Source organism: Pinus tabuliformis, chromosome J, assembly GCF_031772625.1.
Source record: "Pinus tabuliformis cultivar Carrire ecotype Pingquan chromosome J, CPIR1, whole genome shotgun sequence".
In the NCBI taxonomy this organism is placed as follows: domain Eukaryota; kingdom Viridiplantae; phylum Streptophyta; class Pinopsida; order Pinales; family Pinaceae; genus Pinus; species Pinus tabuliformis.
In genome coordinates this window covers 616,314,754-616,340,001 of record NC_142295.1, presented here as the reverse complement: position 1 = coordinate 616,340,001, position 25,248 = coordinate 616,314,754, and the positions used below count along the sequence as shown (strand labels likewise).

Sequence of the window (25,248 nt, the reverse complement as noted above, 5' to 3'; positions counted from 1 at the left end):
AATGCTTCTGCTCCTCAAACTCAGCAAGAACCTCGGTTTAGAAACCCACAGTTTAGGAGACCTCAAAATCAGCAAAGGCCAAGAGATAACCGAGATCAGCAGGCAGATCCTCCAGTGAGACCTCCTTTCCAGCAAAATTTGGTAGATGAAGAGGATGAACCTGAAGTTCCTGAGGAATCAATTCATTGTTTTGATGAAGAAGGGTCAGGAATCTTTTTGACCAAAGAGGAACATGATGAATCCAGCATGATAAAGTCAGAAGAAGAACCTTCAGATTTTTTAAAGGGTTATCAGCATGCTATTTTTGAGATGCAAAAGCAGTATAATCTCAGGAATAGAGAGGTTCCTATTACAGCAAACAAAGCACAGTTCAAGAAGAATGTCTCAAAGACAGCTGATGATAAAAAGGGAAAAGCAAAGGTAGGTGAAAATAAAGAGGATCCTTCTCTTGACAAAAAGGACATTCAGATTTCTTCTCCTCCCAAAGAAAGTGACAAGTCTACCTCTGTTTTTAATATTGAGAATGAGATGGCCAAAATTAAAATAGCAGTCCCTTTTAATGAAATTCTCAAGGTAGATAAGTACAGGAGAAAAATTGTTGAAATGCTGAATTCACAACCAGGAGTGGCTGATATTCTAAATGTACAAGAAGATAGTCCTATTATATGCTTGGGTCCAAGGCTTGAGGATGAACAAAATGAAGAATTTCCTCCTTTCTACATAAGCATTACTATCCATGACATGACTCTACATAATGCTATGTTAGATTCAGGGGCATCACATAATCTTATGCCTAAGGTAATTATGGAAAGATTGGGGTTGGAGATTACTAGGCCTTATAAGGATTTATTCTCTTTTGATTCCAAGAGAGTTCATTGCATTGGTTTGATAAAAGATGTTGTTGTGGGTCTTACACAAATTCCAGCAAAAACCACTGTCATGGACATTGTTGTTGCAGACATTCCACCTAAGTTTGGAATACTTCTTTCAAGGTCATGGGCAGCCAAAATCAAGGGCACAATGCAGATGGATCTTACATATGCCACTATTCCAGTGTTTGGTGAGCAAAGAAGGTTGTACCGTGAAACAAGGATGGCCTACATGGTGAGTAGTAAAGAAAAGCCTCAGAATTTTCCTATTTACTCATGTGATACTGGTCTTGGTTCAGCTATTCTCTTCAATGAATCAGTTGGGAGAGAATTAGAAGATAAACCTGCAGAAAATCAGAGTCAGGAAGGACAGCAAGGAGAAGGAGAAGATATCATGGGCTGTTGGTCATTGTACTTTGATGGAGCAGCAGGAAAAGAAGGGGCAGGAGCTGGAATTTGGATCACTAGTCCAACTGAAGAAAGTAAGTTTCTGTCATTCAAATTAAACTTTGATTGTACCAATAACATGGCTGAGTACGAATCTCTGGTGTTAGGCCTGGAAACCTTGATAGAATTGAAGGCAAAAAACATTGCTGTTTGTGGAGATTCTGAATTGATTATTAAGCAAGTAGAAGGTGCATATCAAACAAAGGATGCTAGGATGAGAGCTTACAGAAATTTAGTTTTGGAGTTGTTGGAAAAGTTTCAATCTTACTCCTTCACTATAAAAACCAGAGATCAGAATTCTATTGCAGATTCTCTTGCTGTTGCAGCCAGTCTTTTTATTATTCCCAAACATTCTTCTGATAGCTATGAAGTGAAAGTTCGCCATAGGCCAGTCATCCCAGATAATATCATAAACTGGCAAGTCTTTGAAGATGATCAGCAGGTAAGAAACTTTCTTGAGTTGAAAGAGGAGTTTGAGCATAATCAAATAGATCAGCAGAATATGTTAACAGAGACAAGGGAAAAGTCTGAAGTGTTGCAGCTACAAAACAACCTAATTCCAAAAGGCCTTATTCCACTTGAAAAATTATTTGATCAAAATGATGTGTTTAAAGCACCAAGATTGCAAGCTAATGAAGAGGAAATAGAAAGCTGTAATTTAGGTGACTCAGTTGTGCCCAAATTAGTCAAGATTTCAAAGTTCTTATCAGCTGATATGAAGGTCAAATATGTTGAAATGATGAAGAAGTTTATTGATGTTTTCGCATGGAGCTATGCTGATCTAAAGCAGTATGATTCCTCAATCATACAACATACCATCCCAATTAAGCAAAATGAGAAGCCTTTTAAGCAGAAATTAAGGAGGATCAATCCCCTTCTGATGCCACTAATTGAAAAAGAAGTGAAAAAACTTTTTGATGCAAAAATTATTGTTCCAATCAGATTCTCAAATTGGCTTGCTAACTTGGTACCAGTCAGGAAAAAGAATGGGGAGATTAGAATTTGCATAGACTTCAGGAACTTAAATAAGGCTTCACTGAAAGATAATTACCCTCTTCCTAAAATGGATCTCATTTTGCAAAATATTGTTGGTTCCCAAAGAATGTCTATGCTGGATGGCTTCTCAGGGTATAATCATATCCTTGTTCATCCAGATGATCAGGAGAAGACAGCTTTCACTACACCATGGGGCACATTTATGTATGCAAAGATGCCCTTTGGCCTCATGAATGCAGGAGCGACCTTCCAGAGGGCTATGGACATTGCTTTTGCTGAAGAAAAAGATAAATCAGTGGTGGTATATCTTGATGATATCACAGTCTTTTCAAAGAAGGAAGAAGATCACTTAAAGCACCTTGAAAGGATCTTACTAAAGTGTAGGAGTTTTGGTATTTCTTTAAACCCAACCAAAAGTATCTTTGCTTTAACTTCTGGCAAATTGCTTGGACATATTATTTATGAAGAGGGAATTAAGATTGATCCTAATAGAGTTAGTGCTATTCAAAGGCTAGATTTGCCAAGGAGCAAGAAAGAGGTTCAATCCTTTCTTGGAAAGGTTAATTTTGTTAGAAGATTTATTCCTAACTTTGCTGAAGTGGTCAAACATATAACAAAGATGTTAAGGAAAGGAGCAGATTTTAAATGGACAGCTGAAGCCAAGAAATCATTTGAAGAGATCAAAGGGGCACTTTCTCAAGCACCAGTCCTTATCAGCCCGGATTTTACCAAGGAGTTTCTGGTCTTCACATTTGCTTCTGAAGATACAATTGCTGGAGTTTTATTGCAAAAAGGAAGCCAAGGTATTGAACAGCCCATTTCTTTCTTTAGCAAGACATTGGCTAATGCTGAATTGAAATATAATATCTTAGAAAAGCAAGCATATGCACTGGTGAAAGCAATTAAGGATTTCAGAATTTATGTGTTGCACTCTCATATTGTTGCATATGTGCCAAGTGCTGTTATAAAAGATATTCTTACACAAGCTGACCCAGATGGAAAAAGAGGGAAATGGATAGCAAAACTGTTGGAATATGACATTGAGATCAAGCCCACCAAGTTGGTGAAGGGTCAAGGCTTAGCAAAGTTGTTGACTCAGTCAAATCTTGATTGCATTGGTATCAATTTTAGCACAGAAATCTCAGAAATTTCTGAGAATGAAGAAGAATTGGTCCAAATCAGTGAAAAAATTTTGATTTCAGAATGGTATAAGGATGTAGCATTTGTTTTGCAGCACAATAGAGCCCCTGATAACCTTTCAAAATCTAAAGCTCGGTTTACTAAGCTGAAATCTCTCAGGTATTTTGTATATGACCAAAATTTATTTTGGAAGGATGCAGGAGGAATATTATTGAATTGTCTCATTGAAGAAGAAGCTGATAAGGTAATAGATGAATTTCATAAGGGAGATTGTGGAGGCCATCACTATTGGAAAGCCACTGCAAACAAAGTTTTGAGAGCTGGATATTTTTGGCCAACTATGTTCAGAGACATTTATAAAAAGATAGCATCATGCCATGAATGTCAAGTATTTGAAGGAAAAAGAAAGCTCGTGCCAATGCCATTGGTTCCTATTTATGTTGAAGCCCCTTTCCAGCAGTGGGGATTAGATTTTATAGGGGAAATCCATCCTCCTTCATCAGGGCAGCATCGCTGGATTCTCACAGCCACTGATTATTTTACAAAGTGGATAGAGGCAATACCTACCAGGCAAGCAAATGATTCAGTGATAATTTCCTTTTTAGAAAATAACATCTTATCAAGGTTTGGTTGTCCACTCAAGATTATCACAGACAATGCCCAGGCTTTTAAGTCCAAAAGAATGATAAATTTTTGTCATCAGTACCACATTTCCCTTGGTCATTCCACTGCTTACTATCCACAGGGAAATGGCTTAGCTGAAAGTTCAAACAAGAGTCTTGTGCGGATTATTAAGAAGCTGTTGCAGGAAAATAAAAAGGCTTGGCATTTGAAGCTGAAGTATGCCTTGTGGGCTGATCGCATTTGCACAAAGAGGTCCATTGGAACATCACCATATGAACTTGTGTATGGAGCAGAGGCGATATTCCCAACTTCTCTCGGGGTACCTGTTATGAAGCTGATTCAAGGATTAGAAGAGGAACCAAATGCCATACAGCGAAGGATAAATCAGCTAATAGCTTTGCAGGAAAAAAGAAGTGAGGTGATTGAAGGTCATCAACAAAACCAGGATCGGGTCAAGAGAGCATTTGACAAGAAGATCAAAGAGGTTACATTTCAGATTCATGATAAAGTCCTGAAATGGGAAGCCAGAATTGAAGAGAAAGGTAAACATGGTAAATTTGAAAATCTGTGGAAAGGGCCATATCAGATTTCTGCTTTCCATGGAAATAACACCTACATTCTGCAGGAGGTTGATGGAACACCATATGCTGGAGGGCCTGTTAATGGCAGGTTCCTAAAGCATTATAATCAATGAAAGTCTGCCAAGTATCTCATAAGCATTGTATATAACCGTTTTATGAATGTTTCCTGTTGAAAATAAGTGACAAGCTGAACAGAAAAGCTTTAGCCCGAGGAGAAGGCCCATAAAGCTAGAAAGGAATGCTTGTCAATTCTGTGTGTGTGTTTTTAAGGAATGGATAAAAGCACTGAGTCTGCAGGTTCTTAGTGTACTACAGGAGCACACTATCCCAAGTGGAGCCACTGTTATCACTTAGAACTATAAACATTTGTATATATAGTCTTTTGTCCAAATTAAAGTTCAAAAGTTGGTGTCAAATTGTTTTTATTCTATGTTTCTTACTTAGGTTTGGAGTTTTAAAGGGGTTTGATGTAAAACGTGCTCTAATCTTATTGGTCATCCTCCGCCATCATGGTTTCATAAGTCATGTCTTGTCTCATTCATATCACCAATCCTTTCCATAATTTTGCAGCGCAGCCTCCTATTGGTCAGTTTTGCAGCGTATTTCCGTAATTTTGCAGCGCAGTTTCTTATTGGTCAATTTCGCTGCATAATCATGGTTTAGCCATTCCGCAGCATGTCACCATCAAGCCGTTTCGCAGCACATTTTGACAATTCTAAACTAGCCGCGCTGCGAAATCGCGGATTCCTGCGTTTTGCAGCAGATGTTTTTCAAAGGGTCAAGTCAGTTGTTGAGTCATCGTTCCCGTCTGTTCATGTCAGTTGGCGTACCTCCCAAATACTCATAAACCATCACTCCACCAATAGGTTTGTAGGCATGCACATTAATGTTATTCAAATTGGTTTTGCCGTGCATAGGTTTTTCATGATGATCTTAAATGCTGCGTAAACGGCCAGCCTGGGTAATGAGATATTTGAATTGCAAGCGAGCCCGAGTTTTTCAAGTGAGCCTGAATTGCAAGCGAGCCTGAGTGAAAAAGAATTGAAACATCAGTTTAGTTGAAGCTGTTGGTAATTGACTGTGCGGAAATTTCAAAGGCAAAATGGAGAGGAAGGGGCATAGGTCTGGGAAATGTCAGAGAACAGAGCCTGAAGGTTTGGACCTCGCACTAAGAGATGAAGGCGTGAAGAAAGCCTTCAAGGATGCCGGCTGTTGGAATTTCTGTGAGAAGCTGCAGGGTGGCCATGCTCAGGTAACAAAGGATTTTGCCTTAAATTTCACCGGTTTGAATTCTAAAGTTGCTATGCTAGAGGTTCAAGTGTCCCCTGAGGCCATTGCTGCTGTAACTGAGATTCCAAGGGGGGGACAAGAGTGGTTTAAGAACTTTAAATTTGATATGAACCCCTGCAAAGAATTTCTAAAGGAAGCATATGTGAATGAGGATCTAACAAAGGCAGTACCTAGGAACTTTGTTAAGGAGCACTATGCTCTTCTTCTCACATGTATTCAGAAGTACTTAACCTGTGAGGGTAGATATAACAAGGTCTACTCCTATCATTTTAAGTTGATGTTGCATTTTACTGGTAAAGCATCCATAGATATTCCATTCTACTTGTTTCGTAGTCTCAGCAAAATGTGTGACAAAGTTCAATTAAGAAAGGATGACTGTGAAACATCGTTATTTCACCATGGTTTGGTTAAATTGCTAGTGTTGGATGGTCTTCAGAAAATTGGTAGAGACTGGAACTCTTTCATCTTCATGGCTGGTTTCCAAAGTAAAACAGGTCTTACTCCACAGCCAGTTAGGGAAGTAGAAAAATCAGTTGATGAAGAGCCCACAATAGCCCAGCTTCGAAAGGAGGCAAAAGATAAAAAGAAGGCCAAGTCACAGTTGAGTAAATCAGTAAAGCCACTGATTATTGAAGAGCAGCCTCAGCCATCATCAAAAGAGGAAGCTAAGCATAAGAAAATTGTACCTGGACCAAGTGGATCTAAAACAGTGTCTAGAGCTAGAACAAGGAGTCAAGTAAGCAAAGAAAAAGGCAAAGCATTGGCTGTTGAGGAAAGCCCAACATCTAAAGCCAACTTGAGTGATTTGCTTGAGGCCATTGAGTTTGAGCAGGTTGAGCCAGTACATATTGAGCCAATGCACATTGATTTGACTCAATCATCACCGGAAAGCACTAAGAAATCTAAAGCTTCAAAAAGACTAAGGTTTGATGAACCAGGTGATGAATTTGTCCTCAAACCAAGAAGACCTGTTACAAGAAAACAAGCAAGGGAAGCCTCTAAACTGCCTAGAACAGAGGAAGCTGAAAAATTGCCTAGAACAGAGGTGGCAGAGAAAATCAAGAAAAAGCACTCCAATAGAACAGTCATTATTTCCCAAGGAGGCAATGTAATAGCCATAAAGGACCAGTTGGAGGCAGAAAATATTGAAATTGATAAGGTGAAGAAAGCCACTAGGGAGGTTGCAGTCAGATATGCAAACTATCGGAAAGCTGTGTTGAAAGGAAGTAAAAATCTAGTAAGCCAGGTGGATTCAGTAGCTGATGTCTACACATGGACAGTTCCAGCTCTCAAACAGGCCCAATCCATCAGAAAAATAAACATGTGTTTAAAGGCCGAGAACAAAGCCATGAAGAGGAGGATTGAAGACTTGGAATCACAGCTAGGTCAGTGGAAGAAGGTGGAAGACTTAAAGGCTCAGCTAGATCAATTAGCTGATAAATAAGGTTGCTACTCAAAGAGAGGTATTGTTCTAAGTTTTGTAAAATTTTGGCTTAGTTTCATTATTTTGAAGGCATCCAGACCCCTGCCATATATAAAGGAGTTTTAACAATTGGAGGTATAAGCAGTAAAAAACTCAGAACAAATACAAGTTGTTTAAACCAAAAACAACAGTTTCGTAGCGCGCTACGAAACTGCTGTAGGTGCTGTTTTTGAACAAAGACAAACAGTTTGATGGGAGGATCAAATATTTGCCAAAGGAAATACCTAAGGAACATTAAGAAGACCGCATGAAGTTAACATAAGCCATTCAAATGATGACAGGTGTGCCTCTTTTGTAAAGTGAAGTGTGTTTGTCTCAAGTTAAAGTTTTCATCATAAAGGCACTTTATGTTCGGTTATTAGGGTTTGGAAGGAGGTGCATACGAGGAGTATTGTTTTGGCTTGTACACATGTTCATCAACGAAGCCTCCAACACATCTGAAATATGGTGATGCTCATCATTTTTGGGGTATTAAAGAGCTGGAGACATGCTGCTACATTTTCGAAGAGTGGTGGAAGACAAGGACCGGAAAAACAGGGGTTTTCTTTCCTAATATTATTGAACCGTTAATGCATCCAGTATCCAAAGCTCGCTTGGAGCATTGCATCCTCTTCTCAGCTATCTCGGCCAAACTGAAAGGAGACAGGTGTCAAAGAGCAAAGAAGAATCATCCTACGAGGAAGACAGAATTAGAGATATAGTTTAATTAGGACTCTTTGTAATTCCAGTTCAGCATTTAATGTATTTAATGAGTCAGTTAAATAGCAGATAGGGGTAATTAGTAGCAGTCATCGAGCTCCCCTTATGCTGGAGGAGGAAGCTCAAGGTAGTTAAGGATATGTTTCTATATATAGAGAAAACTTTGATGTAATGGGGGTGGGAGACTTGAAAAAACAGAGTTTATTTTTGGCTTGTGTAAAAACTTATTTCAGTAATACAAATGACTGCTTTTTCTTCTCAGGATTCACACAGTGTTTCAAATGCTCAAGATATATGTGGTTTTGTTTTATCTTTTATGTTTTACAGCTGTATAAATACACAATCACTCAGAATTCACATTGTTGCTCTGACTTCCTGTGTGTATTTGTAAGTTGAGGTTTCTATGAGAGGTATTTTGAGTGTTTAAACATTACATGCCCTGACTTCTATGAATGAGTAGTTTTATAGTTTGCTGAAGTGATGATTAACTCCATGAGCCCAATGGAAGTCTTTGTAATGTCTGTCCAGCCAACATATGTGTTAAATTTAATTTGAAAGAGTTAGCCATCTCATCAATAATTAAAATCAATAACCTTTTGAGAGAGCCCTCTCAGGCTAAGGAGGCTAAGCCTTAGTCAAAAGTCTGGTTTGAAATAGTTACACAGAGTCTTGCTGATTAGCAGCCTTTCAGTGCTTGATTTTGTGATAACAGAACGTATTGTACTATGGGTACATACTGTCCTTGAGGTTGCCCCCCAGACGCAATTTGTGTACCTTGAGGTTGCCCCCCAGGCGTTAATTGAGGCTTCCCCCCAGGCGGTAATTGGCCACCTTGAGGTTGAGAACCGGGAACTGAACCTGACATCATGTAAATGTCTCCTACACCCAACAGTTTATTACCATTGTTTCCAGCTAATAACCCATGTTCAATGGGTTGAGGAGATGCTCCCGCAAAAGTACCAGAAAGTGACTGATACCCAGAGGGAACTGAAGGACCACCGTACAAGAAAGATTCAGGAGACTGAGTGAACATGGACGACTGACCAGACATATTTACAGGAGTATAAATACCTCCAGGTGGATAAGGAGTACGAGGTGGAGAAAAACCTATCCCTGAGTTGTCTAAATAATTAGTTAACGAAAGATACCAAGTAGTACTTCTAGGAGGACTGTAAAAGATGGATTCACGCTCCCTTAGATCAATAGTAGGTTGATCTTCAAGGATAGAGGCGCCAAATTCTTCCTCTGGAGCAAGTTCTTCAATAGCGATCAAACCAGCAGGAAGATTTTCGGCGATGACTCTTTCTACCCTAGGTGAATCAGGTGCACTAGAAGTTGGAGTAACAGGTTCAGATATTTCAGGTTCTTCGCCTATATCACTAGTAGATGAAAAACTACCAGCAAGCTCGGAAACTGCAACAGCTTCAGGATTATAACCTGTTTCTAGACTTTGGTAATCTGGATGGACTACCAACGACGACTCTCCTTCTTCAGGTGAACCTACTTTACTGCCACTAGGAGTTACAAGGACTTTCAAACCTTCGTAATGACCCGGGACCTCTTCAGGAGGTTCGCCCCGAAGTCTACGGGACTTCCTCAACAAATCGGCCACGGTAACAATCTCAGGAGACTTGCCCCGAAGTCTACGGGACTGTCTCGGTAATTCAGCCACAGTTAAAGACTTTTAACTACTACACACGCAAACAAAGTAAAATCTCAAAGAAAACCACCTAAAGTCTCTAAAAACCCAAACAAATTCGAATCACACGCCTAAAGAATCTAGGGCGTCAAACCATACACAAACAGTAGCCTTCCGGACTGAAAACACTAGTTGGAGATGAAACCCAACATCGCCGAATTCAGTACAGAAGTGGTGGGTGGAACAGTTACCCCGGCAACCTGCTTAATGAATAGACCGGCACAAGTTCCTCCACTTTAACCGTCTCGAGTGAAGTGAACCCCCCGGAAAATCCAAGTGAGTCTAGCCGACGTCTACTCCAGGTACAGTGGGATCTTCCCTCCACCGTCACCTCGGTAGAATCCTAAAGATAATGGTCACTAAGGTTACCAACAGCAACAAATATACCTGGGGGAACAGTCTACGACCCGATAGCACACAAGGGCAGAGTAACAAGCTCAATCCCCTTGTCGGCTCCTTGACAATAATCCAAGGTTTACCGACAAGTGACCCCAGGCTCCTCAACAATAATCCGAGGTTTACCGTTTGTAGTACGTGCGTATCTGGCGTCTTTCCCAATGAAGGAGGATTGATCCCCTCACTGGTTCGGACACGGTCTCGTGCTTCTCCCTTAAGAGGAGCTTTCCCAAAGTACAAATGAAACAGTTGGATTTATCCTACCACAAGATGAGCTACTTGTTTGGTTTTACTGTCTTGGAGAGTTAAATACTCTCCTACTCCAAGACACTAGCCTGATCTATATTGGTGTTTCAGAGCCCTAGTAAATAAAAAGTTACTAAGTTGATTTTACTTTAAGCGTTAATTTTTATGGCTTTTCTTTAAGACAAAAGGTAGTGGAGATGAAACTGATGGTGTGTAGACTCGACTCAAATCCACTAAAAAGATGCACTTAGGATGATTTATACTAAAAAAAAACTTCAATGAATTCCGTAGCTAAGAGAGTTGGAGAATGAAAAATTGATATAAAGACAACTTTCTTGGCAATGAAAAACAAAGAAACAAACTCTTTATCTTTTCAAAACATACAACACATGACCACTAATTACTTCACGAAAATTCCTTTTCCTTTCAAAGACTCAAATGCTACCAAAGCAAACTTTCCTTCAAAAGATATTTTTTTGTATTTTTTCCTAATTAACAAAGCATGTAAAACTTACTTTAATAGAAATCAAAGTTAAAAAAGCTATGGCAATCAAATCAACTCAATTCCACTCAAAAGCAAATCCAAGAGAAATGCACCTAAAAACTAAATCTAACGAGGCAAAAGCCTACTAAAGATGATTCCCGGATGTTTTACTTAGTCAAAATTTAACTAAGGACCAGTTAATGCAGAACCAAAAACCAGTCAAAAACAAAAATCAAAATCTTTTGTTCTTTTTCTCAAGAATAAAATTCAAAGTTCAATCAACAAACTTTTTCGAGATTCGGCAAAGAGAGGACACAAAGGTAGGTTTCTCACAAGGGTGGATTCTATGACAGGCCCGACTCCTAAGAAGACTGAACAAAACCAGGGAGATCCAAGGTTTGACGACTTCTAAAGCCAAAGTCACTACAGGACCAGTGCAAAAATCAAACCCTAGGGCAAAAATTCTATGAATTTCACTAAAACTCTCAACACTGACGAAACAAGCTTAGGTGAAGATTTATGGCAGAAAACCAGTGGATCTGGGCAGGAAAAAACAAATTAAAAACAAAATGTAAAAGGCAAAAAAGGAGAAAATTGAAATTTTCTCAATTTTGACAGGGTACGCAGGCGACCTATTTGCACAAGTGCGTGTACGCTCTGTGCACAAAGCTGCAGTGCGTACAGGTACGCACTGTGCTCAACGCAGAGGCTGCGTACTTCTAGCAAAACTAAGAAAAACTAAAATCTAATTTAACCCTAAGCTAGCCCACCCAAAAACACAGTTAGACAGCCAAAAACCAGAAAACAAACGACTTTTCTCAGACCAAAGTTTCACACAAAGGAAAAATCATTCACATCAATGGAGTCCCCAGCGGAGTCGCCATTTTGTCATGCGGAAAGAGTCGATAATGCGGACAAAACCGACCTCCCTAGAAGCAAAGGCTTTCTAGTGACAAACAAGACAAATAAACACTACCTTTCTCTAAACATGCATTGAGAATACAAGTAATCAGGTGATTTTAACATACCTTTAGTCCAACGCTTTGTAGTAGTCCAGCCTCACCGATCCGGATGAGCTCCTCCTTCTCTTTGAAACCTGCATTCACTAACAAGCCAAAAGATTAAATAGCACCTGATAAAATTATAGAATAACACATATCCATCATACAGACCAAGGAGTATATGAAACAAATCATGAATAACAATCTGTTGAGAAAAATGAGTTCATTTGTATTAAGTGGAAACAAAAGGAACCATTACAACCTGAGCCTTGGTGTTGTGCAGGTCCCTCCTAGGGTCCAGCAAGAGTTTTCCTTTACTTTGATCAGCTCACCCACTTCCAAATAAGGCTAGGAAAGGATGGGAATCTCTCCTCTCAAGCTTTACAAGGGAGTCCTAATTCCAGCAGCATCTACCCTTAGGAATGTTCAGCTTTCAACCTCCCCTCCCTCTGGCCCAATGCCTGTATTTATAGTGCTCTAGAGGAAGTTATTCAGGTCCACCATCAATGGGATAAGCCTCTCTTTGGATGGGATAGCTCCCCTCTTGATGGGATAAGTTCCTCTTTCATAGGGATACATGAACCATCTGGAGGCGCTCCATACACGTCAAACAAGCTTCTAGAATGCTCTAGAAATTACCACAAGTAACTTTTTTGGAGTGAAATTTGTGCCTTTTGACCTTTACAGGAGTACGCACCCTCCCCTTTACAGACAGAGCGTACAAGTACGCAGGTATTGTGAACTTGGGGTGCGTACACGTAGGTAAGGCTAAGAGAAACTGCGTACCCAGAGATATATAGATTTTTAAAGACTTTCTCTCTTTCTTGGAGTTTGACATGGAGAGCAGAGGTATAAGACTTGCCAAGGAGGATAGTATGACAGTTGATGGAGCCATACTAACTGCAAATAGTCATGGTGACAAATTTTAGTGTAACAGGTGGCTCAAGAATTTTCTCATTCCCTCACTCCACACAATAGAATCCATGCCATTGTTATAGTTAAAGGGCTCACTATAGATCTCACCCCAAATCTCATCAGTAGGGTCACCACACTTCCCCTAGGAATTCCCTAAAGAAAAGAAGACAAAGTAGATATTCAGGTGGAAAAAAGGAAATTCTTTTTAGAAGGTGAAGAACCCACAAAGGATAAAAATGGAGTAAGGAGGGACAGTCTGCCATACCCATCGAGTGAGGTGGGTTACCAACTCATCAAATATATCTCATGTGAGGGTAGATACAGTTTTGTTTATGGCTACCATTTTAGAAAGCTTGAAGAATTAAGATTTGGGGTAGAAACATCAGTTCACCAAAGACTCAGCATACCCTATTTCTTGATGTAATCACTCATATGCTCTAGCAGCAAAGTAAAGGAAGGGAAGTCCCAACAATTGGCTCAACAGGGGTTGATCAAGATCCTTATTGAGGATGCCCTCCAAAACCTTAGGATCCCTATAACATGGTCAGTCTTCATAGACTTACCAGCAAAGTATGACATCAAAACCCTCACCTACGATGTTATTCCTTCTGTCAGTGAGGAGGAGGCAAAACGAGAAGAAGAATTTTTCAGCCGGATAAATCGTTCTTCCAGACAAGACCGATCTCCCTAGTATCAACAGATATCTAGCAACAAAGAGGACAAGCAAATCTACCTTTCTCTAAATATATTGTGATTTATTAATAAAAACCAAGAGGTGTTTAAGACCCTACCTTAAGTCTAATGCTAGTTTGTTGCAGCCATGCTTCGATCGCTCGAAAGAGTTTCCTTTTAAGAACCTGCAATCACAAACAAGCACACATCAAATAACACCTGCATAGCTAATATAATAAATCATATTCATCATGGTGATCAAGGAATCCATGAAATAAACCATAAAACACAGCTTATTGAGAAAATAAACTTGATTGTATTAACTTTGAAAATAGAAGAACTTTACAACCTTTGGTGCCTTGATGTTGTACAAGCTCCTCCCAAGGTCCAAGTAGGAATCTCCTCTACTTTGACAAGCCTCACACTCTTCCCAATGAGATCAAAAAGGTATGTAATCTCTCCTCTCAAGCTCAATTAGGAAAACTAAATTCCAATAGCATTTCACCTCAAAAATATTCAGCTTTCAACCTCCCTAGTAACCAGCCCAATGCCTCATTTTATAGTGCAGAGGAAGGAAGTTACAAATCCACCTATGAATGGATAGAGTCCTCCTTCGAAGGGATAAGCTCCTCACATCAAGGGGTTAGCTCCTTAAGGTATGGGATGCATGAACCTTAAAGGAGCGAACTTGCCACCTCACGATTCCCTCTAGAAGCTTCCAGAAATAACCCAAAGTGCGTTTTTAAGAATGTACTTGCGCCTTTCTGAATTTTACAGGGGTTCGCACCCATTACACAGAGACAGAGTGGTCAGGTATGCAGGGGACATGAGCAATAGGTGCGGGACCACAAGTAATGCTAAGAGAAAGTGCGGAACCAGAGTTTTTAGAGACTTTTAAGGGCTTTCTCTTATTTTTCAAGGCTTGACATGAAGAACTAAGGTTTGAGTCTTGCAAAGGAGGAAAGTATGAGTGGTGATAGACTCACACAGATTGCAGAATGTCATGGTGACAATATTTTGTGCAACACAGGGACAGTTTGCCATACCCATGGAGTGAGGTAGGTTACCAACTCGTCAAATATATCTCATGTGAGGGTAGATACAATGCTGTTTATGGCTACCATTTTATAATGATTGAAGAATTAAGATTTGGGGTAGAAACACCAGTTCACCAAAGACTCAGCATACCCTATTTCTTGATGTAATCACTCATATGCTCTAGCAGTAAAGTAAAGGAAGGGAAGTCCCAACAATTTTCTCAACAGGGGTTGATCAGGATCCTTATTGAGGATGCCCTCCAAAACCTTAGGATCCCTAGAACATGGTCAGTCTTCATAGACTTACCAGTAGAGGATGACATCAAAACCCTCACCTGTGATGTTAGTCCTTCTGTCAGTGAGAAGGAGGCAAAACAAGAAGAAGAAGATATAGAGCTAGATGGGGATGAGATGAATGAATAAGAAACTAATACAGAGGAACATGATGAAGCAGAAGAAGGAGGAGGAGAAGAGAAGGAGGATGATGTTGAAACAAAGGAAGAAATGAAGGAAGAAACTGATGGAGATGAGAAAGAACAGAAAGAGGAAGAAAATAAGAAAAACGGAGAGGAAGAAGGCATTAAAACAAAAGGGGAATAACACAAGGAAGAGTCACCGATGGTGTCTCCAGAGCCCCCTGCGAGGGAGGCAGTAGCTACCCTCACTGCTCTCAGCACCCCAGTCAAGCAAAAAGGGAAAAGAAGGAGGCAAACCCCTCTATATTTTAGAACAGGAAAGAGCACAAGAATCAAACAAGAGAAGCTCAAGGAAATGGGCAAAGATCTAAGTGGCTTAAGAGATAGAGAAGCAATAATGAGAGATCAACTCGAGATGGAAAATGCATGGCTGAGAGGATAGCTTCAAAAAAAGGAAAACAATGTAGCATGTATGGCCAACCTCTCCTTGGAGGCCATCCATTGTAGGATTCCAGCTAAATCCTATGCTCTTTACCTCAAAGAACAATGGCTACAATTTCATATTAAAACACTAGCATAAAGGGGCACCATGCCATTTCAGGACTACAGGCAGTTTATTGATCTTTATGATCAAAGTACACTAGAGGATAGGGCCAAAATGGTTTAGTTTTACTTGCACAACTTGGCCCTCATAGACATGAATGTTTGGGATCCTAATGCTGAGCTAGGAGATCTACAATTAATGTCTTTGGCATCATGGATGAACCATGAGGAGTCAAGGGCTACATAGATAAAAAGAATATTGGCCAGAGAGAAAAATGAACCTCTTATCATCAGAGTTGAACAATCAAATCCCATGGCCCTAATTAGCAACCATAATCTAATTGTAAATGATCCTCAATACGAACCTAGATATCTTGCTACCCAAGAGCAAGCAATTTCACATTTTGAGGATATGTTTAGGTTGCTAAGAGATGATATTATACATGCCTACTTCAAGAGATGGAACACACTGCCACACATCTTGAAGATCAAAGAATATCACTCCCCTAAAGGTTGAGAGAGGAACTCAACAGGACACCTATGTATAAGAAATCAATGCAAAGGCTGAAGGTCAACTAGATAGGCCTAAAACTCAATCCACCACTACTCCTAGGGATGCTAGAAGGGAGAGAAGAAGAAGAGGAAAAGAGGCAGTGGGAAGAAGTAGAAAGGAAAGCAGGCTTCTATGCACAAGAAGAAGAGAACACAGTAGAGGCATGGGATGTCAAAGAGGCTACCAGAGCCATGAAGGACATGGACATTGACTAATTTGCTCAGAGGATGAGCAACGATTTCAGTAGGGGGTGATGATGAGCCTCATCATTAGGTAATTATATGGGCCTTAATTCACCTCCTATCTTAGTCAAACCAACTATTCTCACAACTTATTGCATACTTTTGATTATATTTTTCTTATGAGATGAGTTAGAGTTGGATATTTTTCTTTGTGATCTAATGTGCATGTAATGCAGGATTAAAGGGTAAAAGCAAGGAATTTTAGTAAAGACCATGGTCAAAACTCGAATGGGACAAGGGAGAGGAATTATAGGAGGGAATCCTCCTCATTTACTACCCCTCCATTTGAATATTCCTCCATCAACTCGGAGTGAAACCAGCCAAATCATGAGGATTAGAAGGCAGCCAAGCAAGTGGAGGTCAAAGCACCAGTTTATCTCTAGTTTGGGAGCCAAGCCTCCATAATTTTAAGGAATTCATTGGAGACTTCAGATGAATAAGTAGAGAGGCCTAGGACCTCAGGAGGATTCAAATTTTATTTGGACTTTTAATTGTAAAACTTTACTTTATTTTTGAGCTGCAAGACTTGTGACAGTTGTTGATGTAATCCATTGTTTTGATAATAATAATGAGTTTTGTTTTGAGCCAGCACTGAGTTAACTCAGAGAGCTAAAGCTCTTGGGTTAGGGCCCAACCCTAGTAGCTAAGGCTCCTCTTTACTGTACATGTATGCTAGCGTAGATCCATGGTTTAATTTTCATTTGCTTAAATAGTTGCATTTTCGTTACAGCAGTATAGAACATAGATTCATGGTTTAAGCGTTCATTTGCTTAATTAGCTGCATTTTCATTACAACAGTGTAGAGTAGATTGGTTGTGTTTCAGATTTCTAGTTATCGCATGAGCTTTGGAGTTTGTTTTCTTAATTTAGTACGTGGTTCATTTCATCATTATCGTCTTCAATCACTCTCTTTTTGTAATAGATCTCACTCACATTCTCATTTCCTTCAGCACAAAATACTTAAGCGCAAGCCAATAAATCATGTCTTAAGCAGATTATACCCATAGATCTCCTTACCATCCAATCCACAACAAACCTAAAAAATCACCATCCGATTCATTTCAACGCTTGACTTTATGCGCCCCAAATCTCCACTGTCGATCTATCTAGCTTGATCCAATGGCTATCGTGAATTCCTCCACCTACTTTATGCGCTCCAAATATCCATTGGTGATCTTTCATGCCCTCAATCCAATAGCTATCATGTCACCCTATCGCCAACTAGCTTGGCTGATCTCCACCGTTGATCATCCCCACCTAATCCAATGGTTATCACACAATCTCGCACAGATTCTTGCACGACCGATATCCGCCTGAGAGCACGCGAGAAAAGTGGTTTTCTCGTGCTACATGTCACCCAGTTAGGATAATCACACAAAATTTTGGAATTCCGCTTACAGCCTTGAGGGCGTGCGAGAAACTGTTTACCACCTACAGAAACCCGCTCCATCATTTCGCACATTTTTTTACCCTTTTGTCACCACGTGACTTGACGTGATCCACCCATCTATTTACTTTATCTCTATGATAAGATCTCCACCATTCATCTCTCGTTTAACCCTGTTCATCCATCTATTCACTTAACCTATGTGATAAGATCTTCGCCACTCATCTTCCATTAGTCTTATTCGTTCATCTATTCACTAAATCGCTCACGATAAGATCTCCGCCGCTCATCGTTTGTTAACCCTATTTGTTCATCTATTCACTAAATCACCCACGATAAGATCTTCGCCATTCATCCTCCGATTAGTCCTGTTTGTCCATCTCTTGACTTAACCTCTTGCGATAAGATCTCTGCCATTCATCTTCCAATTAGTCTTTTTCATCCATCTATTCACATAATCTTCTGCGATAAGATCTCCACCACTCATCTCCCATTAATATTGTTCCCAATCGGTCCAACGGTCCCTATGCACTTCTGCTTCATTACGTCCTCCTTTCACTGATATCAATCTTTGCCTACTCTTCCGCTTGATTCCTTACATGCTTGATTTTACCAAAACAACAAAAACGCGAAAACAAACTTAGTTTAGTTTCTTCGCTTACACATTAGTTTGTTTTGATGCTCTTTACTTCTGTAACTTAGATAGAAGCATTAGGTTAGTGTTGATTTAGCAATTCTTCTTATTTTATTTGTTTAAATGGTTAATTACGATATGGTGTGATTTAGCATTACATGTTTTTTTCTTCATTACTGTAGTAGAGTAGCTCTCTTGGAATAGATTTTCTCTTCTTCCATCAAAGAATCAAGCTTCTTCTGACTCTATAGGAGTCTGGATTAGAACCCCTGGGGTCTCTTGCCAGATGAACAAGTGACAACAAGCAGGACCTTCACTTTTACTTGTGCATATAGCACTATCACCTCAAATTTTGTATGAAACCCGGGTTGATAAGTAAAACTGGTAGCCCAGGGGTTGCAGCATCCTTGCTGCAATATTGGCACTCATCACGCCGCAAGGAAGAAATTATTACTGCCTGAGCAAATTCTTCGGTAGAGGAGGCTAGCCAACTAGCTCTCTTAGTACATATTAAAATTAAGAGCATGCAGCAGACTTAGAGGACCATGGGCCTCGTGGTGGATGACCCAACTACAAAAAAATTGGTCAAGGAAGTGCAGCAAGCTGCTACACAGGGAACAACCGATATGCATGTTTTGAAGTTGGAGTTCCACGAACTCCAAGTGAAGATCGAAGCACCAGCCGAGTGACTCGAGGATGAGTCACAAAATTGTGTTGGGGGCCTGTTGGGATAGGGTCCCCTGGGGTCAAGTTTTGGTACTTACTTTTTGTACAAATGTAAATTCTTCACGATTTGAGGAAGTGGAGCGTGAAGATAAGAAGTGTCAAAGGGGATTTATTCCCTTAGGTTGTTAGGTGATAAGAAGTTTTAAGACCTGCCCATGGTCCGCGGACCATGTTATTGTAAAAGAAAAGAATATATATAGAATAGTCATAACGATTCTAGAAAAAAACTCATGACTAGAATATCATTGTTTGGGAAAGTAAGCTAAGGCAGGAAAGTCTATTTCCTGTACTTAGACGAAGCGGAAGGGTCCTGCAACTGAGTGTGCAGAGACCTTGGTAAGTCTACAAGCTATGTGAGTGGGACCCTGTAGCTAAGTGCTCAGGGAAGAAGAATCTTTAATTGAAAGAATACATCTAATAAAGACAATTTTGATCCATTAATTTTGCATCTGTGTATCTATATTTATTTCTTCAGTTTTCTGTATTTTCGCTCTGTATTGCAAATTATATGAATGGACGCTTATCGTATGCGTGAAAGTGGTAGATCAATAATATTTGTTGATGTTATGAATGTTTAAAGACCTTCGCAAAGATATAATTTTTTTTATGTGAATTACATAATTATTTGTATCGGAAAGGTTAGAGTTCACAAAGATAGACCTAAGCCCTAGAAGCCGCAAAAACCTATCACACAGACCTATGGATGCAAAAACCTAGTTTTATCATTCACCAATACTGCTTTGAGTGAGACTACAGCCTGGGCTATGCAGGTTTTTGCCGAAAGGGCCAGCATGTTAGGGTTTTGTTGATTGGTGCAACTAACTTTGAACCTGGGTCAGGGCCCATCAAGCCAATAGGTTCTATAGAATTGTCCTGTGCAACACAATTCCTTGTTTAATTTTATCGAATGGTTTGATCCCTATGAGTTGAATTTGATAATGTTTAAGTTTGATGCTATTCATTTTAGATTATCTGATTAGGTCATTATATCTCAATGTGTGACTTTAGTTGAGATGTGTGCTACACTCTTGTGGATGAGGACTATTCTTCCTGCATTATGGCCTTGTCATGCTAGAAATTTTTTGGTTCTCTAAAATTTGTTAACCCAAGTAATATGCTTCAGGACTTCATTAGTCAAACTTTATTTCCTTGAGGTGTTCTTCCAACTTTTTCCATCAAACTAAGGTGAAACACGTTACCGTTGATGTAGAAGTTGTTGATGCCCCATTATACTATAATATGCTCCTTGACCATAGTTGAATCTATGCTATGACTACTATCGTGCCAGTGATATTCCATTTTCTTCACTTTCCCCACAAAGGAAATATTGTCACAATTGATTAGCTTCATTACTATATGCTAATGAATGAGTGTACAACTATGAGCAACACTATGTTATTTATTGAAGATAACCCTTTGGGTTATGAGAGCATTGGTGTGAAACTATTTAAAAATCTATTGAAGCCGCAATCAAAATCCTCCAAAATATTGCCTACACTTGAATTTTGGATCCTACTGAGGATCTTAAAATCTATCACTTTATGGTCCCTTCATGTTCAATTGATGTTTTGTAATATGTTTAAGTATTCTTCCAAGTTTTAACTAATAAGTCACTTCCTCACACATGCCTAGTCCATAATGAATTCATAAACACGCGTCCTTTACGCAAGCTCGAACAAGCATAGAACTATCCATCAATATGGCATAGATACAATGTTTATATCATGTCAACAGTTAGTGCACACTTTCAATTGACAATCTCCCTCACTTTTATTGCAATTATACTTTTAGTTCGATGAGTGTTTTTAACTGTTGCTTTTGCACACCATCGCTTTCACAAGCATCACTTTTATGTTCATGGCTATCGCTTTTGCTCACTTTCACTTTAATAAGTGTCATTTTCATGTTATATTCACTCTGGCATGTTTCACTTTCAAATTCATTCACATTTTGCAACTATCGTCTTCATGTTTTCCTTTTCTTGCAGGTGTCATTTTTGTTGTTTTCACTCCTGCATGTGTCACACCTTTCATCAAAGTTAGTTATGGTACACCCCTCTATGTTTCATGGTCCTACATATCATTAGAATATGTGCTAGACACATTCTTAGAGCTTAGCGCACCCTTTGGCTATAGTCGTCACTCATGTTTTAACTTGTGTTCTAAGTGTTGCAATTGTGTCATTTCAACTGTCATACTTCGAAATAGGTGTCGCTTGGCTATCGTTTCAAGGTGTTGTTAATGTTCACGAGTCATATGCATTCCATTGGATTGTATTGATGGAATTTATGTGTGTAATTCATGCTTGAGTCATGTTAGGATGCATTTATTTCTCCTACTTTATTGGTCCCACACTTAGCCATTTTGAGAGCTCTTCTTGGTCCTTCTTCTTAGTGCAAGTTGTAAAGGAATTAGCCCTCATACTAGGTGATGAGTGAAAATTATTCATGAGCCTCATTGACGTATATGCTCCTCCCATACTTGTGCACTAAGTATTTTCTAAGGACTTCCCCCTCTCATAGTGCATTAGTACTTCCTAGTATAAGTGACCTAGCCTTTTTTCGCCTCCCTCTATGAAAAGTGCATTCTAGATGAAGAAGAAACCACTATTGGAGAGAACTACACCCTCCCAAGATAAGGAGAACTTGAGAACAATGAAGCACACTTGAAAACAATGAAGCACACTTGAAAACAACAAAGCACACTTTGGAACAACAAGGCATACTTTGGAACAACAAAGCACACATCGGAACAATGAATCACACTTTAGAACAATGAAGCACACTTCAGAAAAAATGAATTACACTTCGGAACAATGAAGCACACTTGAGAACAAAAAGGCACACTTTGGAACAACAAAGTTCATCTCAAAACAACAAAGCTCACTTCAAAAAAGAAACGATCCTATATCTCTTAAAAAAATCATGGCTTAGTCACGAAGCACAAAGCCTTCATCCTTCCCTCTCCCTTAGGGCACATGGAATTTTCATAAAGCACAAAGCCTTCATCATTATCTCTTCCCTTCAAGTGCATGGTTTAGTCACGAAGTGTGAATCCTTCATCCTTCCCTCTTCTCTTAAAGCACATGGCGTAGTCACGAAGCATGAATCCTTCATCCTTCCCTTTTCTCTTAAAGAGTATGGCATAGTCATGAAGCACGAAGTCTTCATCCTTCCCTCTCCCTTAGGGCACATGGTGAATTCATGAAGCATGAATCCTTCATCCTTCCCTCTCCCTTAGGGTACATGGTGATGAGCCGCAAAAATGGATAATTATTTGGGCTCATTCAACCTCCTAATTCGACTTAATCCACCATTCTCATTAGTTTATTGCATGTTTTTGATTATATTTATGCTAATAGAGTGAATTGGGTTAGTCATTATGCCAACAAGTCTAATGGGTGCTTTGTGTAGCCTTTTTGGTCAATTTGGAGACAAAATTGAAGGTCTTAATGAGCACTTGGCAGCCAAATTCGTGGGAGAACAAGGGAGAGGATTTGTAGGAAGGTGTCCCCTTCATTTATGGGCCCTTACCTCGAATTCTCCACCATCAGCTCGGAGTTCAAGGGCCACCAAATCAATTAGCACAAGGGCAGCCAAGCAAGTCAAGTAGGACTGCTGTTAACTACAAGTTTTGGGCAGCCGAGTCCCTAAAGTTTAGGAGGACTGTTGGGGTCCTCAATTTGTATAAATAAGAAGGCTTAGGGCCTCATTTTGGTTAGCTAGTGGTTAGTCATTTTGTAGCTGGTAGTTAGTCATTTCATAGTCTTGTTGTAGTCATTTTGTAGTTCGATTTTTAGGCAATAGATTAGTTTTGTTGTCAGCTCATTTTCAAGTTCTCCTTGTGGACAGTTTTGATGTAACTCTTCATTTCTTGATCAATAAAGATGAATCCAGCTTTGCACCAGCTCTAAATCTCACTTATGAGGTTGTATCTCTTGGGGTTGGGCACATCTCAAGTGCCCAGTACCTCCTTTGTTTACTTTCATGTGTCTTTGCTGCATTCTTAGAGTAAAATATGCTATTTAGATTTAAAACTTGTTGTGTTATTTAGGTTGCTTTTGATGATTAAAGTAGATTTTCATGTTCAGATTGATTTGGATAGAATAATAACATAAAGGATCCTTGGAAAAAGGGGCTCAAGCACCTCTGATCTTACCTCTCCCTCAGTGGAATCGTGAGTTGGGACAAAGGTGACCTTGCTGCCCACAAAAGCGTTGTTTTGCTTCACCATGCAATTATTAGTGTTGGATTCTTAGTTGTCAAACTTGATATCAGTTTTGACTGCATGCTTAGGGTTATGATTGCTTAGTTGCATAGTTAGTTCATATGATTTTGTGCAAATAAACTTCTGTTCCATTTCTTTTGCTATTATCTAGGTCAGATTAGGTCAAGATAATTAGGTTCTTGATTTTCCAAGTCTTCTTTTGTTAAATTAGAAAAATAACTTGCAGAGCACCTGTTATCCTTCTCTATCTACCTATAATCCATCAGATAATATGCTCCAACCCTTAGTCCATGATTCGTACCCTTCATTTGCCATACTTTCCCCACCTTGCCCTAATTCCTACATTCTTGTGCATCATCGCTTCCTCCATCCTTGAACAAATCCAATCGCTCCTTAGCCTCATCCACCAAGTCCTAGACCTCTTCACACCCCTATTTCACCTCCATACTCATTCCTCCATCTTTTTCCCTCCATCCATGCTCCAAAATCCCATTTCGAAACATCCTGTATAAGAATTACAGAACATCCTGTAGAAATCCTGAACATCCTGTAGAACCCCTACAGACTTCCTGTAGAAGCTCATAAACACGGTTTCTTGGCAGCCAAACTTTGTGAGACTCTCTAGAAGGGTGTTAGGGACCCCTTAGACCCTCTCTGAACCTTCCCAACCTTTCCCAAGCATTTCTCCTCCTTGATCCACCTCTGCACAGTAAAAAATAGTTAGGAGCACATGCACGATAATTCCGACAACTTAAACAAAAATACAAAAAGATGTTTTCTTCAGATAGAGGTAGTCTAGACACATGTATTTTACCTTCATAGAAGTAATGGCATCTCTTTTAGTAGTTTGCATGCTCTCCTTTGTGTCAGTAGGACTAGCTGGTAGAATTAGGGTTTGCTAGGGTTTGCGTTTCTTTTTGGCTTTCAGTTTCTTTTTGCGATTAGATTAGCTTCCTTCGAGTTAGCTTTCATCCATCAATTAAAAAGCTTCTTCTAAGAGCTCATAGAAGTTGGCTTAAGCTCCTAGTGGACTTGTGCCAGCTGACCAAGTGACAGCTGCGGCAAGAGCTAGTACTTGTGCATACAGCACCGTCGCTTCCAAGTTTGTTACGAACTACCGGGTTGATAAAATTAAAGAAGGGAGTTCCAAGAGTTGTAGCATTATTGCTACAATACTGGGGCTCACCACCTTTTTGGCGCCGTTGCCGGGGAAGCGTCAGAGTATTGGTGATTGCTGCTATTCTTCTATTTTCCTCTACAACCTTCTGCTAAGTAGTTTATTTCATTTCCATTATGCAATTTCGTTTATGCAAAAGTAGATTAGCATTTCTCGCTTTCATAGATTAGCATTTCAATTCCGCAATTTCATTTCTGCAAGCGTAGATTAGCATTTCAATTCCGCAAGCGTAAACTAGCATTTCATTCTTGCAATTTCATTTGAGCAAAATAGATTAGTCCTTTCCTGCTTTCATTTCAATTCCGCATTTTCATTTTAGCAAGATAGTTAGTTGCAGTTCAATCTATTTCAGTTTTGCAGGTAGAAGTAGAAAAAAACAAAAATCAACCAAAAAGATTTCATTTCATGCCTTGTAGGAGTAGAGATAAGTTAGAAAAATGATACACAACACCCCCACTACTTCACACAGCCAACATTCTCTCTTCTTCGATGGTTGTGATTAAATAACCCTTGGGTGGACATCAAGGCATATTTAAAGAACCTCTAGGGAAGAAGAAGAAGAAACCATTCCTCTGGAGCAAATGGCTACAAGCAAGAATGTTGGGAGCAGTACCTTGTCCCAACACGAATTTGCAAATCAGCTGGAAGATTTCAAGAGTGATATGAGGCAGTTTCTTGCCATGCAACTGGATACCTTGCGGATCCAAAAGAAGCAAGAAGAAGCCAAGAGGGCTTTGGCCATTTTTTGTCCTAGGTGCACTAGAA

General features: G+C 39.6%; 1 protein-coding gene across 1 annotated transcript in view; it reads left to right on the top strand.

Moving 5' to 3' along the window:
* Nucleotides 1-1,395: 1,395 nt before the first annotated feature.
* The window catches only part of LOC149228460 (WAT1-related protein At5g07050-like), a 53,345-nt gene continuing 29,492 nt past the window's right edge, over nt 1,396-25,248 (top strand). The window contains exon 1 of the mRNA XM_089380787.1: nt 1,396-1,504. Within this exon, the coding sequence (XP_089236913.1) occupies nt 1,396-1,504 (109 nt within the window). The remainder of the gene's footprint in view (nt 1,505-25,248) is intronic.